Source organism: Notamacropus eugenii, chromosome 2 (assembly GCF_028372415.1).
Source record: "Notamacropus eugenii isolate mMacEug1 chromosome 2, mMacEug1.pri_v2, whole genome shotgun sequence".
Lineage (NCBI taxonomy): Eukaryota > Metazoa > Chordata > Mammalia > Diprotodontia > Macropodidae > Notamacropus > Notamacropus eugenii.
Window position 1 is genome coordinate 387,770,285 of NC_092873.1, and position 18,522 is coordinate 387,788,806.

Here is an 18,522-nt window from a genome sequence, read left to right on the forward strand (position 1 = left end):
AAAAATAGTAGTCAAAAGCTATTAGCAATATTTCAAAGATTGGGAAATCATTAAATCCTGTCTTTTTAAGATAACTAAATGAACAATAGATAAGGAAGGATGATAGCTACTGGCCAGTGGATACTCCACATAATTGACCATATTTGCTAATATAGAAAAGGCTCATTTTATTTTACAATCCAATATAAAGAGAAATAGAATTTAATGATTGGGGATAGCATATGCCTTCAAGATTGTTCTTAATATTATGGAAAAAATCCTCAAAGTTTAAAATAACACCATTTAAATACAATAGATATCTAAACAGATTTTTAAAAAATGACATCCTGGGGCAAATTAATTGATCCACAAAATAAAAAATGGATCCCAGGTCTATATTATTGCTCTTATAAAGAAACAGTCAGCAACTGTTATATACAGGGTACCAATCACTGTGAAGGTAGTCCCTGTTTTCTAAATGAAATTTACTTTCTGTTACTTGGTGCTGTCTAAGAACCTACAATCCCAGCAAAAAAGAATAGAGAATATGGACCTAAAGGTGACTTAAACACTAATGGACCCCAAGAAAATACACTTACTAAAAAAGACAAAGCCATGTCTCTCAAATGTACAGAACAATTGAAGAGGGGAGGGGAGGGTGGAAAGATATATCTAATCCTCAAATCACTTTAGGACCTCTAAGACTAACAGTTCCTCTGGGGCTCTCAAAATCATCTGATCCATTTCATCTGTGAAGTACATACCTACCCCACACAGGGCAGCTAGGTGGTGCAGTGGATAGAGCACCAGTGCAGGAGTCAAGAGGACCTGAGTTCAAATCTCACGCCAGACACTTGATACTCACTAGCTGTGTGACCTTGGACAAGTCACTTAACCCCAATTGCCTCATCTTAGGTTATCTCCAGACATCCTGATGAATATCTGGTCATTGGATCCAGATGGCTCTGGAGGAGAAGGAGGCTGGTGATGTGCACAGCCCTTCCTCACTCAAAAAACAAAGTCAAGTGCAAGTCATGTCATTACTTCTCTGATGGCATGGTCTTCTTCAGCAACGAAAGACAAACACACATACACCTACCCCAACATGGGTTACTTGCATAGTCTGCTGCAAAGTGCCACAGATTAGAACTCTGTAGACAAAACAATAAGACTCTGCCTTCGCTATTTTGGAATAATCACCATTAGCTCCAAATGCCAAAACTGAACAAGTAAGAATATCATAATACCTGGAGGGAGAGTCTCCACATTTTGTGCTTTGTCGTCCCCATTGTTACTGTGCAGGTCTTTCTTTTTAATTGGGTCAATCTCATTCCAGTCCTCCTAGAGGAAAAGAAAAAAGATATCAAATGGTTTGTTTGTTTTTCTCTTTAAACACATATCCCCTCTACCTTCAACCCCACCAGGCCTTATCAAAGTGTTGAGATTGCAAGGGAAGAAAAGTGTAGAAATTATTTTCTTTCCAGTGATTTTTCTTTTTGTTGGTTCATATTTTCCTTTAACATCAGGCTTTGAGTAGAAATAATTTCAAGAACTCAAAGATATCACTATTTGGGCAGGGTGGAGGTGACCGTGAGGAAAGCCAGGAAGAAGAAATTGTTAAGTCCATAGTATACTATAATTTTGCAAAATTACACCTGTCAGATTCTTATCTATCCAATTCCTGCCCTGATGTCTCTTCACAGGACGGAGCCTCTGCTTCCCAAAGGCCATCACTGGAATGCCCAGTAGGATAGGCTTCCAAATTGGAACAATGGCAGGCTACTGCTATACTGCAAAGATTAGTGCAGCAAAGTTCAGAGATTCTCATTACCATAAGTCATAGGGAATGACAATAACCTAGTAAAGACAGCCTAAGGAATTTCAGTTTATACACATGGAGGGAGTATCTACACTGACAATATCATGGTTCCTTGAACTAAATATATTTACTAAAGTTGATACAATGAATACGCATTTATTAAATGCTTAGTAGGTGCTAGACACTCTTGTTGTTCTGTCGTTTCAGTCATGTCTTACTCTTTATGACCCATTTGAGGTTCCCTTGGTAAAGATACTGGAGTGGTTTGCCATTTTCCTTCTCTAGCTCATTTTACAGATCAGCAAGACTGCATCAGGAAGATACACACTGAGGCAAATAGGGTAAAGTGACTTGCGCAGGACCATACACCTAGTAAGTGTTTGAGTGTTAGACACTGAAGAGAGGCACTACGGTATATTGATTCTCTCCTAGACTTGAAGTCATGGAGACCAACCAGTGAATTCCTGGTAAGTCATTTAAACCTCTTTAAGCATCAGTTTTCTCATTTGAGAAATGAAGATAATAAGATTTTTCTCATATGATAAGATATCATGTTAAGAGCTTTGCAACCTTAAAACACTCTATAAATGACAGCTATTATTTTGATCTAACCCAGCCCTGCATTGGTTTGTTTTTATCAATACCTTTCATTTCTTTGAGTTTGGCTGAATGCTACATGTTCTTTAAATTCATTCTAGCTCCAGTATTCTACAAATAACAAAAGGAGAAAAACCAATTGCTTTGTTTTTTCATTAGGCTCACTCACTAACGCCCCTCTAGAACTACTTCTCAGCCAGTGGAATGAAACTGTGAATGGAGGGTCAAGGTGCCTTGACCCTATTTCTGTTCAGTGAATTTACTTCTAGAAAACTTCATCAACGCAAAATCAGACTAAATAATAATACCACCATCGATCACAGAGCTGAATGTATTTTCCACATACCTTCAACATGGTTCCTGAAACCAAACTATAATGGGGTTTATTCACATTTCTTTCTTATACAGCTCAAATGAGAAGTACCCCCACAACTAGCAATTTTGTCTACTGTACCTGAAGCACTGTCATCTAGCCATTTTTAAAAAAGAAAATCCATAGTTGCTATATATCCGATCAGGGCTAACAAGTCAACCTTCAGAGAGGCAGAGAACAAACCAACACACAGCACAAACTCACTCAGCCAGATCCGAATATTTAAAACATTACGGGCTCTGAGGTTTGGAAAACTTTCTAACTGAAAACATTTTAGCTCTTTAAATTATAATGTACACAGGGGCTTTTCAACTAGTGAAATAATTTAGCAATCAAGCCAAGGAACTCTTTTTTTTTTTTAAACAAATGCAAATTCCTCTGCCAAACCAGAGCCACATTTCCATTCAAAAGTGAAATGGGTATTTACTAAGAGGGTAGAACCTAAGCCTCTGAGCTCAGCTTTCCTTTAGTTTTTAATCCAACAATGAAGCTATCAAGCTAAAGTTACCAAATCACTGTTGTCATGGAAATAACAGGCTACTGTGTCACTTACAGAATCATGAATTCACTGAAAAACTGAGCAGAAAACGCCTGAGGTTCAGGAGGGAAGCAGCCTTTAAAAATCTTAACTAATTAACCTGGGTCTTTTGGTTTTTAAAGTCAATCCTGTGTCAGCAACCTTTCAAACAAGAGGTGGCAAGTGGGCAACCTCTGTTCTTTCATAGATTTTTTCATAGATAATGGGAACACAAATTTAACCATGTCATTCCCTTCCTCAAGAAGCTTCAGTGACTCTCTACTGCTTTCAAAATAAAATACAAATTCATTTCTTTCGTATTTAAAGTCCTTCATAATCTGTGAAAAGAGCTTCTGCTCAGGAGTTGGATGACCCAGATTTAAATCCCACTTCGGACACCTCTTCCCTGTGTGACCTTAGGCAAATCCCTTAACCTCCCCAAGCTTCAGTGTTCTTATCTGCAAAATGAAAGGGTTGGAAGAGATGGCTATGAGATTCCATCCAGCTCTACCTCTCTGATGTTAAGGTCTAGTCCAATATTTTACTCTTCACCACCTACCTCCAGGCTTATTCCAGGCTTGCTATTCTCTGTATATTCTATCTCCTATCTTGGTATCTTTGCACAGGAGTTGTACCTTTCCATGGGATGGTATCCTCAATGCCTAGCACAATGTCTGGCACATAACAGGCCCTTCAGAATACTGAGTTAAGTTGTTGTTGCTTCTCCTTTGTTCTCAAAGAGGACCATGGCATCAGGAAGATGATGCCATGATCTGCAAGTAAAGTGGATTTAAGAGAAGGAGGACTATGCAAAGTCATCAGCCTTACTTTCTCCTCTGGCACATCTGGGTCCAGCGGCAAGATACAGATCAAGATGATCGGAGATTACCCTCCCTGAGTAGAGTATGACCCCCAGTGAGTTAAGCAGAACTGAATAATTAAAAGGATTCCCACAAAGCAGAGCCAGTACATCATTCCAGATCTGTCTGGTGGCAGAAAAACAGCCTGAAGTCCATCTTGCCACAGGAGTGCCACAAGTCACCAACCACATTTTTCAAATTTAAGAATAACATTATCATCTTCAATGAAGTTTCATTAGATTGTATTTTCAAATCATCTACCACTTGACTCAGGGGGTAGAACTTTTCCTCAGAAACAAGATCCGACCAGTCCAAAGTTAAACATGACACACCCACATCCCTCACAAAGCAAGATTTGAGATAGGAGGCAAGAGAAAATTACAACAGCCCTAAGCAAAACTGAGAAATTTGCTTTTAGCACCCCTAAGTCTTTCTTTTATGTGTCTTTTATTTAGATTCTTTGGCAACTTCTTCCAAGCATACATGACATAGAACCATCCAGCCCCAAGCTATCAAAAATAACCTCTAGTTGTCAAATTTAAAGCATTAGCTTGCTCAATAAGGGCTCTCCTGGGTTGCCTTGAAGTGACACCACCTGACAAGGCTTCTTCTTCCATGTGTAAGGATGCCTGCCTGTCCATTTGTGTATAAAATGGCCTATTAAGTGACTACAATGATCTCCAGAACCAAAACATTAATGATAGTGGCAACTGGATACCATGACTAGTAGCCCAGACTTGGAGTCAGGAAGACCTCAGTTCAAATCTGACCAAAGACACTTAATAGCTGTGTGACCCGGGGCAACTCATTTAATCTCTGTCTGCTTCAGTTTTCTCATCTGTAAAACAGGGATAATAATGGTACCTTCCTCACTGGGTGGCTGCAAAGACAAAATGAGATATGTGTAAAGTGCTTTGCAAACCTTAAAGTATTTTATAAATACTAGTAGTAGTAGTGATAATATTAAATATTATTATGAATTTATTTCATAATCAATAATGATTGTGGTAATATACTCTATTATTACTATAGCAAAGAATTCATTTAAGGAAAGTTGTGAGAGTCATATATGCCAAAAAACAAAATCCCATACCAAAAAAGAAAGTAGAGTTCTAAGAAACTGTTATGAGTTATGGTTTCTCAAGTAAAAACTTCACCGTGTTCCAAAAAGCTGAACTAATTATTTGGGTTCGGAGTTAAGAAAGGAATATGAAATTAACTATCACCTGAATAACTAAAATAACAGCGAAGCAACAAATTTCAGATGTCCCAAAAAAGTAAATGGTCACATCCAACTGAAGTGACTGATGTCCACTGATATGTCAACCAAACAGCAAGTCAAAACCTGTGGAGATAATACAATCTAGTTCACTACCTATCTAATCCTTAACTGTCCAAGGCCTATCTGAAGTCCATCCTTTCCTATGAACCTTCCCTGAAGAGCACTATAGCTAGCAATCAACGAATCTGGGAACTATTGTTGACTTAAACGTTGTAGACCTCAGTTTCCTTGAATGTTAAAAAAAGGGGTTGGACTAGAAGACTTCTCAAGTCCCTTCCAGTTTTGAAAATTCTATTCTGTCACTTATCACTATTCAATTACAAATACCATTCTATCATCTGTAATGGTTGCCCACACCGTTACTGTTTTGACTCTTGGCTAATTCAATTAGGATCACAGATTTAAAACTAGACAGGATCTCAAAGTTCACCTAGTCTAATACCTTTAATTTACAGGTGAGGAAACTGAGGCTCCTAGCAGTTAAAATGTCTTGCCCCAAAGTAACAGGTAACCAGAGCTAGGCCTTATGCATAAGTGCATTTTATTATCTTATTTTCCTATACCACCTGTTTCCTCTATGTTAGTCGTTTCCCACAAATGGTTTTAAACTACTTTATGCAGAGGTCTGGATCACTGAAAACCTCCAGAAAGACACCTTGGGCAGGTGCTTCCTTTACTGTCTTCTAGGTAGCAAAAGGGGTGGAATCTGGCTCACCACAACAGGAGTAGTAGGTGAAACACCCTATTCTAGTGGTTTTATTTGTGGAGCATCTCTCTGTTATTGGAAGAAGTGCTTACCCATATTATTCAATAAATATTTCTTTCCTTTCTTTCTAAATACTCATTTTAAAAATACTTATTGCCTGGGGTGGTGGTGGGGGGAAGTTAGGGATGAGGTCATATATTTTTCCTGTATTCCCCCATAGGACAAAGAAAGTACTAGCCAGGCACAGTGTGAAGTGCTCTATAAATATTTGTTAGAAAGAAATAAATGTGTATTAGACTTCTCTAGATGTCTGGTTTTTCTGAACTGCTTTATAGCTTCAGGCTGACTCTCTCCCAAGACCTCTTCATCCTCTTTCCTGTATATTTACATATGTTGACAAGGAAATGGGTGGCTAAAGGAGGATATCAATGCAAAGGAAATGGGTGGTGTCAGTTCATAAAGGGAGATGTCAATACACAGGAAAAAAAGCTTTCCCTATCATCCAAATGCAAGTATCTTCAGGTCACAGTCCCTCCCAATATATCAGATGATGTTTGCCTTGTTAGAAGAAAACTGACAGTGTAGGCCAGGGTCTTCCTTTCTTTTAGTGACAAGGATATACCATTTAGTTTAAAGAGGAACAGTACAGTATGATGCCGGGTCAAAAATGGCAAAGAATTTTAACTCCCTAAACCAATGAGAAAGCTTTTACTCTCTATGATTCAGATCAATGTCAGGTTTGAGGGTGGAGAGGTGTTGATGCTGAATACATAATGAGAAAAATGCAAGCAGGTGATGCTTTTAAATACATGGTTGACCAAGTCAAGAAACTTTCCTAGTAGGGAAAGCTGATTCTACACTACTTTGCCAAAAGAAAAACGTTGGCCTTTTAAACATGACATTTTCCCTGATCTTCTCTCCTATTAGCTAAAATTGACCTCTCTCTTCTTGAATTGTTCAGGCTACTGTTTTCTATGTACTTAATCATTTTCTTAAACATTTATTTAAATACATGCCTTGAGAGCAGAAGCTGTTTTTTTTTCTTTCATCTATGCATATTCAGTAGCTGGTACAATGATATAAGGACTTGTTCTGTGAAGTTCGGATTCAGTCAAAGGGCCACATTTGGGGACCTAGAAAGCTGAATGTGGCCTTGAGGCCGCAGGTTCCCAATCCCTGTCTTATATATACTGGGACCTTATAAATGTTTGCGAGACTTAATTTGGACCTTTGGGCAAGTCACCTAACCTCTTCAGGTCTGTATCCTCACGTGTAAAATAAGGAGTGTGGGCTAGTGGTGCAACAGATAGAGAGCTGGACTGGAATTGAAGAACTTAAGTGCAAATCTGCCCTCAGAAACTTGGGAGCTCTGCAACCCTGGGCAAGTCACTCATCTTCTGCCTGCTTCTATTTCCTCAACTGTAAAATGGGGTTGATAACAGCACGTCCTTCATAGGGTTGCTGTGAGAATCTACAGAGAGATTAGTAAAGTACTTAGCAAATGCCTGGTCTCCTCCCCAACCCCTCCCTTCTCTTGAAACTGGCATGAGGTAATTGCCGTCAATACACAGAATGCTTTAAGTCCCCAACAGGGTACAATCTGAGGATTTAAGGATGGGTAAGTTTTTAAAAAATCAATACAAAATTAATCCAAAGAACCTAGGTTAAAATCCTGGCCCTGCCAATAATGAAGTATGATCATGGGCCTCAGTTTTCTCATCTGTAAAATGAGAGGAATTAGAATAAATGATCTCTAAGGTCCCTTGTTTTAAATCCTAGGATACTATGGATACACTCACAGCTGGAAGTAACCCAGTGAATGAGCTGTTGATGAGACAAAGGCTTTGTTCTAAGTTCCCTCAGGGAGATGCCAATCAAAAATGTAACCAATATACAGCTGAGCTGCTAGATTGCATTGTAACACATTGACAGTAATACTGTTATAACAAAAATAAATGTAGAAGCCTTCATGGAATCTGGAAAACAAAAGAGCCCCACGGTATACATTTATCTTTGTTTCCATTCAGTCATTTTAACCATATCCAACTCTTCATGAACCCATTTAGGGTTCCCTTGGCAAAGATGCCAGAGTGATTTGTTATTTCCTTCTCCAGCGCATTTTATGGATGAGGAAACTGAGGCAAAGAGGGTTAAATGACTTACCTAGGGTTACACAGCTGATAAATGTCTAAGGCCAATTTGAACTCAGATCTTCCTGACTCCAGGCCAGGTACTCTATCCACTACACCACCTAGCTGTCGGCATTTAATCTTTGCCTCTCCAACACTTTGTTATGCAGAAGAAACTGTGTTCTGACCAGATAACATACACATCAGAGCAGGTACATGCCTATAAGCAGGAAGGTGCCTGTACATAGTAGAGATCCAAGATGATATTCCTTTTAAGATTGAACCTCTTTTATTCTTACTATTTTCATTAAACATTCTTCTACTACTAATCTGGTTTTATAAGTAGCCTTTTCTACCAGGAAGGAAATGTATGGCCCAGATGACAAGTATCTCAGTTACATTTCTTACTGAGAATTAAGAAACTGATATTCTAGTTTATTAATCAATCGTGTTGGTTAGGTTCAAACAAATGAGTTCCTACATCTGGGTGGGCTAATAAAATGGAGTTCCTGAGATTTTAGAGCTGAGGACCAGACCATATCCATGTGGTATAACAAAAGTCTTATGTTAATTTTATTTCTATCTAAAATGCCACTGGCATTCCAGCAAATTGGCATGTTTTCAGAACAGGCAATTCCAACAGATTTGCTTTATGGGCTACTTATGAAAAATAATGTCATGTAAATGTCCACCAGCTGCAATACAAAACTTAGCTCTAAAAAGAACAGGAAACAGAACTGAGGGTTTGAATAGATCTTTAGAGACCTCGTTCACATCACTGATTGTGCAAACAGGGGGAGCTGAAGGGCAAGGATGGGAGATATCTTACCAGAGGTAGCAACCTCTTTTCCCCTACTTTCCACAACTCCCCAGCAACATACTTCTCAAGGATGAGGACCCAGAGAAGTTCAGCTGACATAGTTCTGGCTGGATCGGACTGCACAGGTGTCACTGTCTCTTGTCCAGAACTTATATACGCTGTATAATCAAGTCATGAACCCCAACAGGAATGGACACTCCCTCAACCCCTGCAAGACCGATGATGCTGGGAGAAGATGCAAAACAAAATCCCTCAATAATCCCTCTTGGACTCTCTTCATCTTCTCAAACCCAGGTAAAAGGATTACTCATTGAGTTAGGGGCAAGAGTGGAATTATTCATTGAATTAGGGGTAGGATTAGAAAGAGCTGGGCATAATTACTCATGCATATATGCCATGACTTACCAATATTGCCACATAAAGGCTGGTATCAGTCTCCATGATCTACTTTGCCGTGTGTATTAGCAATCTGTAGTGCTGGCTGACCCCTGCCTCTTCCCAGTCCATGGCATCTATATCTCCTAACACATTGCTCCAAAATAAGGAACAAATTAAAGCTGATCTTTGAAAAACTCATTATAGATTTTATCTGTAGACTGTAAGCTCCAGGACCTAGCACAATGTTCTACATACAGTAGGCATTTAATAAACAGGAGTGCTGGGCTTTTGCTGTCCTTGTAATATTTATGCAATGGGGGTGGAGGGAGAGGAGGAAGCAAGAATGTGAAAACTGTTTCCAGGTTGCTCAGAAGCAGTCTCAAACACTGTGGCATAAGAACATACTTGGAAACAGAGAATTTCAGAGCTGGAAAAGAACCTTAGAGCTCATAAAATCAAGGGGTCCTCAGTCTTTTCTGGATGAGTAGTTATTCATCTTTAGCTATATCCAAAGCCTTAGAATGATGTCAGAAGATAATCCGTAAGGGAGAGGTGTTGCTAACTCAGGGAAGAGGGCTTAAGAGTTTTAGCTCTACCAGCAGAACAAAATGAACCTTCTGGGGACTACACGTTGACTCTAACTCCTTAATTTTACAAAAGAATCTGAGGACAAGAGGACAGCGCCTGGCAAACAGTTGGCATTTAATAAATTCTCTTCCCCTCCCTCTCCTCTACCCCTATTTACTGTTCATCATTCACTTCCCATTTCAAGGAAGGTAGGTAATTATGATGGATGTAGAGTTGGACCTGGAATCAGGAAGGCCTGAATTCAAATCTGACCTCCAAACTTACCAGTTGTGTGACCCTGAGTAAGGAAACTATTTGCCTCAGTTTCCTCAACTGTAAAATGGGTATATTAACAGCACCTATCTCCCAGGGTTGTTGTGAGGATCAAATGAGAAAATATTTGTGAAACCTTTAGGGCACAGCACTGGAAACATGGAGGGCACTACAAACAGGCTTATTCTTGCCCTTCTTCCTTCACCAGCAGAAGATGGATCTGCCTTATATAAAGCAACTCGAGACAGGATGGATCTTGAAGCCAACAAAAAACAACCACCACAACAACCCTTTTGATTGACAAGGAATCTATGAAGCCGGCAAACAGTGTCAGGCTCTGTCCAGCTTACAGAACTCTCCGCAGGGTCATCAAGAGTGGCTTATCATTACTTTTGTCTGAAGTATAGTCTACATACTTTTGAATGTAGATGTTCATTTGTCTTCAGGATTTTGCCCTACACCTCTACGTGTCATCAGTATTACTGTCTATAGAATTATAGTCATTAATATTCCATAATGATGCCAAAATATTTGGCAGAATAAAAGGACATAAATAGGCCTGTTTCTGTATTTAATCGTCCCCCCAATCCAAAATACTTTTTGTCTCTGTTACATTATCTCAGCTGACTAGACCATATGCTCAGAAGCAGATTACAGGCCTAAAAATACCATTTGAATGACAGGGTTTGATTTAATTTTTTTTTTGGTCCATCAATTGCCTATTTTCACAGTCATTTCAAGCTGTTCGATAACCATTAACCTTCATCCCCCAATATTAAATCAATGAACAGGTTTGGAAAATAGCTAAAATTTTCTATATCACATTCACTGAGAGTGATAATTTATATTCCCAGAGACATCTTGCTTCTAAAGAGTTCGAAGGACTTTGCCAATACGGTAACCTTGCTATTTCAACAAAGATTTATTTAAAGTGCCTACTATGTATAAAGTACTGTAGACACAAAAATCAAAATGAGAGGGAGAGAGGAATAGAGAAATCCTAATGGAACACCTTTCAAGGATTCTACGAGAGGGGTAAAGCGTGCATTTCACATTTAAGATTTTCTTTAAATACACGGAATAAAAAAAGATATCTGCATATGAAACTACAACTCTTATTATGTACAACTTGCTATTCTTTTAAATATATAATAAAGTCATCATATAAATTGCACATTTATTCCATGAGGTAGGAGCCCAGTAGGGAACAAAGCATGGTAGGCTACTTAATACTCTGTATTGTTGAATGTCACAATTACTCTCTGGGCTTGTTTTATTTTCTGTAAAATGGGCACAATAATAAAGTGACATTTCTATACCATATTATGGTTACAGGCTGCTTTATATACATGATCTTACTTCATCCTTATACCAACCCACAAGAGCTGTTAGTACAAACTATTCTGTCCATCTATGGCACCAGATTTAGATTCGCGGGTCTTAGTACCAGCATGACCTTGAACCTTCAGTTCCTCTTTGTCCCTAGGCCTCAATCTCCTCATCTATAAAATGAGCATGATGGACAAAATAACCTGTTCTCATAGTCACCCTCTACAGTAGGCAGTGCCATACTTGTCAAGCTCTCCCTCAAGACTGAGCTCAAATCCCACCTCTGATAGGAGGCCTTTCCCCTCTGAGATTACCTTCTATCAACTCTCTCTATATTTTCTATGTCCCTAATTATTTATAAGTTGCCTCCCATTAGCATATGAACTCCTTTATGGGAAGGACTGCCTCACAGTGCCTGGAAAATAGTAAGTGCTTATTAAATGAACTGAAAATAGTTGAGAGAGGAAGAAGACAGGTTTGGGAGCTAACAGCAAGACTGGGTTATGGACTTCACACATATAATATACATCAAATTGTTTGCCTTCTCAAGAAGGGGGGGGGGGCAAAAGGAAGGCGAGAATTTAGAACTCAAAATTTTTTTTAAAATGTTAAACGTTTTTACATGTCATTGGCTTCTAAAAACCCTTTCGTATGACTTATCTTATTTCAAATGAAATATTTTGTCTACATGTAACTGGGAAATATTTAACAAAATAAAAATAAATCAAAACATTTAAAAAGAGTAGGTCATAGAAGCAATCAAAAGTATTTTTTCTTTTAAACAGTACTTTATTTTTTTTCAATTAGACACATCAAGACAATTTTAACATTCTTTTTTTAAAATAAAATTCTGAGTTCCAAATTTTCTCTCCCCTTTCCCTTCCCTCCTCCCTAAGACAGGAAGCGATTCTATAAAAGTTATACATGCGCAGTCATGTCAAACACACGTCCATACTAGTCATGCTGTGGACAAAGAAACAGAAAAAAAAATCATGCCATACAAAAAAATGAAGAGAAAATACTGTCGGCTTCAATCTGCATTCAGACTCCGTCAGTTCTTTCTCTGGATGTGGATAGCATTTTCCATCATAAGTCTCTTGGAATTGTCTTGGATCAACAATCAGTAAATACTGATGGGGCAACTAGATGGCTCAGTGAATAAATCACTGGGTCTGGAGTCAGGAAGACCTGAGTTCAAATCTAGCCTCATATACTTACTAGCTATGTGACCCTGGGCAAGTCACTTAACCTCTGGGGTGGTGGGGGGTGCAATTTAGAAGCCTTGGAACCAATGCAGACTCCATTTGGAAAGGCGGATAGTGGCACCTTCGCATCTCGGCCACTTCATAGGTCCAGTGGCACCATTATAGGGACATTATATGAACTTGAGGCATGTGAGTGTTATGTAGCATTTCAACAGGACATGGTGGGAGACAATGGGGAAATGAAATGAGGATCCAGAGTTTCCATGGAATTTCAGTACAAGGCTTTAATTATAATCAAGGTCATTCTGCCTTTTCTATTGTTTCAGAAGCATTGCTTATGTTCAAGAACATCTGAAACAAACAGGATACCAAAATAATCACTGGGCTATTCTATTCAAGTCCAGATGAATTCAATTCAACATACTGAAGGTCAATAACTTTTTCCCCATCATATATGTACATGGCAAATTAATACCTTTGATCTGAAAGGACCTTGTCTGTCTTAATCATAAATGATGATTTTGCAGTCTTATTTTGGGCATTTTATTCTGTTTTACTCAGGTGGAACAGGGGAGGTGGAGTGGCTGTCTAGGCCTCAGTTTCCTCATCTGTAAAATGTCAGGGGCTAGAGCAGGTTGGATTAGATGAATAGGAATGGGGAGCACTAAATGGTACATAAGGATCCCTGTAGGTTACAGACTGAGAGAAAACCACATGTAAAGACAATCTGTGTTTTATTGTATTTTTATTGATTTTGTTAAATAGTTCCAAATTCCATTTTAATCTGGTTTGGGCTCAGTGTTTGACACCTCTGGACTAGATGCCCTCTAATTTTTCTTCCAGCTCTAAATCTATGATTCTATGAATACAAGCAGTAATAGTATAAACGTTATTCTATAAGTATTGGGGAGCCATGGAAAGTTTTAAAGTGATCAGTCACTGTTCTTAGCACAATGTATCAAAAATATGATGATAATTATCTTACCAATCTCTCCACCATTTATGTGAGGGTCAAACACTAAAAAATGTGTAAAAGTACTTTGAGAATAACAAAGTGCTAGATAGATATAGATAGACAGATAGAGAGATAGACAGACAGACAGACAGACAGACAGATAGATAGATAGATAGAGATATAGAGATATATATCTCAATATACGAGGGACAAAAGCTGGATGATACAGAGTTAGCCTCAGAAGATTTGGGTTCAAGTTGAGCCTCTCACATATTGGCTTTATTCCCTGGGCTAGTCATTTAACTTCTCAGTGACCCAGGCAACTATAATTAAGTTGCAGAGAAGATACTGATCTGAATTGGTAGATAAAGTCCTTCATTGAGAGCTCCCTACAGCTATGAAAAAATATGTATTTTAAAAATACAGATAAAAAATAAATGCAAAAAACCCACAAATGCAAGGCAAAATTAGCACAATTAAGCATGTTATATAGCTCACGCTCTTGGATACCAGATTTGGGTTCAAACTACACTTCCTCTCTATTTTTTTGTTGTTGTTCAGTCACTTTCCAGTCATTTCCAACTCTTCCCCATTTGGGAATTTCTTGACAAAGACACTAGAGTGGTTTGTCATTTCTTTCTCCACTTCATTTGACAGATGAGGAAACTGAGGCAAACAGGGTTAAGCGATTTGCCCAGAGTTACATAGCTAGTAAGTTTGCCTGAGGTTGGATTCGAACTCAGGAAGATGAGCCTTCCTGACTCCAAGCCTGGCACTCTACCCACTGCACCACCTGCTAGCTCCTCTTTCTCTACTTTACACAATGTAAATTAATAAACCTGCTTTTTTCCCTCACATGATTAGTTCATTCACTTAACAGTATGCTTTGATTTTTATTTACATAAATGGAAAATAATTACAAAACACAAGCCGGCGGCATCATTTGCCAACTATGTATTTCGTGAATATCAATTCTTCAAAGCAATTAAAAGCCTCTCTCTCCCTTTTAAGAGAACGGAGGTCCAAATCTCTTTAATAAAAACAGATTTTGAGACCAGTTTTCCAAAGAGAATGATCCAGTGAGAATGATCAGCACAGCTCTGGGAAAAATGAGGGAGAGAAAGCCCAGCTGTAATCTATTTCACCCCTACAATTCTCTTTTCAAGTGTAACAAATCAATCTGAAACTATCCTGCTGCCTAAAAGCAGATGACTGAAATTAAAGGCTCACTTGAACTTGGAGCTCCAAAGTAGCAAGCAATCAGAACACAGCAAATCTGTATTCCCTCGTCTTAGATGATAGCTTATGAGGCAAGGCTACTCTGAAACTGCTCATCAAATACTACTGGACACAGGATAACTTTAACGCAGGAGGAAGGAAGGCTGTAATTAAAGTCCATAAGTTAAGTAAGCACTTACTACTTTTTAAGGAAGGGCATTCACATTCAATGACCCATCCTTTGCCACTTACCCTCAGGCTTGGACACTTTCCTCTTATAAACACAGGATCAAACACTTACAAACACTGTTTTGAGCACCGAGGGGGTGAATGCTATAGAGATGGTGACAACCAAAACCTTATAATATCGTCACTAAGTTCTAGAGCTGGAAGAGACCTTAGATATCATTATATGGCCTTGTGTGGTCATATATGTCCAAGCTTTTCATTTTCCAAATACATTTGGAGCGCAGAGAGGGTAAAATGAATTGTCTAAGGTCACCCAGGTAATACATAGCAAAGCCAAAATTGGAACCCAGATCTTCTGACTCCAGATGCAGGCTGCTTCCAATACACCACATTTTTACTGAACTCTAGCCCCAGGCCAGTCACTTTAGTTCAAGCTTTTCAAGCATCTATCTCTAACTACCAGGATGGAGGTTTTCTTTGCTTTATGCAATTCAACTCAACAACTTAGCTTTACTAAGCTGCAAATATATGTAAGGCAAGATGCCTGGAACTGAAAATGGAGAGACAAAAAATAAACAATTAGAGCTTTAAAGGAGCTACATTATACTGGGATTGATGCATTCCAACAAAGTTGGTTAAAGGAAAAATCTGTTTTTCCATTTGTTTCCATTTTCATTAAAGCAGAGCTACATTTTCTCAGAAAGAAACAGCCAGCAAGTCAAAGATGGAAACATTGGTGAAGGAGTTAAAGGAAGAGTTAGCACTGATATACAGCTGTCATTAGAAGTACACCTGCCCTGCAATCTCAACCTGCTCTAGTGCAGGTCTATCCGCCCCACTTGCTAGGGAGAGGTATTATCCCTGGTCAGCCACAAGCCTCAGAGCCTTAGTTTTCCTCACCTATGAACTAGATACAATACTACCTGCCCAGTTTACTTTGTATAGAGTTGTTATAAAGATTAAATAAGCTGAGTTTTTGCATTTGTGTTACATGTTTATTTTGGAAGGGGTCTGATTGTAACTGATATAGTCACCAGGGACAAAATGAATGATGATGAATGACCTACCCATGATCAAACAACCAGGATATGCAAGTGCTTTGTAAACCTGTCAAGGGTTATATTGATAAAATGTATTAGTCAGATATTACGTATGTATAAGAAATGGGGTGCCTGAGTCATATCCTCTATATCCAGAAAGCAGGTGCCAAGACAAACAAGGTAAGGCCTTACTGAAGTTGAGGACTAATTTTCTTTCTCTGATAGCAGAACACCATACCATGTCCCCTACCCTGTCACTAAGTAGCCCCCTCTAAATAAAGAATCTACATATAGATTTCAGGAGGTTGGTGAATTTAGATGGGATTAAAATGACATCTTTGTTTTTACTAACTTACACCTGACATTTAGCATTTCCTTCAACTACAATTAAAAAAAGCCTTCTGAGGAGGGAGCCATGGGCTTCACCAAACTGTCAAAGGGACCTCTGACACTGGAAAGGTTAAGAACCACTGCTCTAAATGGTCCCCAATATTGGGGAAGAATAAGTTCTAGGTTGAAGGTAAAAGTTTCTGAAGGAATTGGACAGGAATGTGACAGAAAATTCAAGAGGTTTTAGCTCGTTCTGGGATTCCTGCTTTGGATTCAGGAAACATAGTATTTGTGCCCCACATCTACACACACACACACACACACACACACACACACACACACACACACACACACACACACACACTCATACACACATATTTTGCGGTTGATGTCTAACAAGGAGGGAAAGGAAGAGGGGGGAAGAGAGACTGAAGAGAGAAAGGTGGAAAGAGGGGACACAGGAGAGAGGGAAACAAAGGAGTAAGAAGAGGGGGAAACAAAGGAGTAAGAAGAGGGGGAGGGAGAGACATGTAAAGTTCACCTCGTTAAAACCTTCAAGTGGCCTCTTGTGGCAATACCTTCCTTTCCTTAAATTTCCATATGTATTTGATGTGCTAGTGAACCCCAAATTTTTTTGGAAATTTCTTCTTTGGCCTCAAAAGTACAACGCTGGAGGCCAATAAGAAGAAAGCAATCTCTGCAGTTAAGGAAGATCCAAGCGAGAGTAGGTCTCAAGAAAAATCTTGGAAGTCAAGTCAAAAAATCAAAACAATTTGGACAAAGGAATTAATCTATATTGTACTGGACTCAAAGGGTGATGGGCCAGAATCAATGACCTCTCCAACTCCAAAACACAGCAGGAGTCTGAGGCCAAAAAACTGCAGATGATTGCAATCCTGTCAATGCCACAGCTCAAATAAAGCCAAAGGTCTATGAGACTTGGCAGTTGCGCCCATGTCTCTGGTTCCCCAATGGAACGTCACCTCGAGGGATGGCTAGGAAATCAGACTGCCATTAGGGATGGAGGAAAGGGCAAAGGGAAGGGGAAGTTCAGAACAGAAGCCTATCATCCAAACTGAGTTTCCACATGCACAGTTACCATCTGATCATGACATAACCCAGGCAGTGTACATTGAGGGGTAGAGTAGGGGACCTATAACCTTTTGTGTATTGCAGACCTCCTGTGGCAGTCTGGTGAAGCTAAGGAGCCCTTCTCAGAAAAATGTTTTTAAATGCACAAAATAAAATTCCCAGAATGACAAAAGAAATTTATGATGTCGAATACAATTACCAAAATTCAAAAACAAAAACAAAAAGTTCACAGACCTTAGGCAAAGAATTTCTAGTGTAGGCACTGATTTAACCTGGGGGTTATATATAGCCACCTCAAATTCTCCCTTTGGGGATTGAGGGGGAAGGGAGAGGGGGAAATGGGATCTAAAAATTGTAGTCACCTGGACAGATGAGGGGAAAGGTTAACTAGACTCACTCAATTACTATATACTCCTCTCTGTATAATTCTAGGATGCCAAAGATAGACCATGAACCCTGAATGACCTGGAGAGCAGTTGGGTAGGAAGGGCAGTGCTGATCAGGGTAGGCGCGAATGCTCCGTCCTACCACCCAAATACAGAAAGCTGTGCTCTAGCAACCCCAGTTATGCAACATTCTCTTCCTACAATCTCTGAAGAGGCAGAGAGGATAGTCAACTCACCTTTCCCTAGTGACCTTAATTTAAAATAGCTCTCTTAACAACTCATATATCAGTGGTCCAAAGAGTAAGAAACTGCTGAAATTCTTCTGTGCCTCAAAGCATCATGTGCCTAATTCTGGTGCCTTGAATCTTTCCTAAAGATAAATCCTTTTGAACTCCAATGGAGTTCTAGTCACATCAAAAGAAAAGCAATGGGAAATTTTTTTTTTCTCCCAATTCCCTGACACTGCTAGATCCCAATT

General features: G+C 39.1%; 1 protein-coding gene across 1 annotated transcript in view; it reads right to left on the minus strand.

Moving 5' to 3' along the window:
- Positions 1-18,522, minus strand: part of GALNT2 (polypeptide N-acetylgalactosaminyltransferase 2) — a 263,931-nt gene that overhangs the window by 116,427 nt on the left and 128,982 nt on the right. The window contains exon 2 of the mRNA XM_072647466.1: positions 1,227-1,320. Coding sequence (XP_072503567.1) covers positions 1,227-1,320 — 94 coding nt within the window. The remainder of the gene's footprint in view (positions 1-1,226; positions 1,321-18,522) is intronic.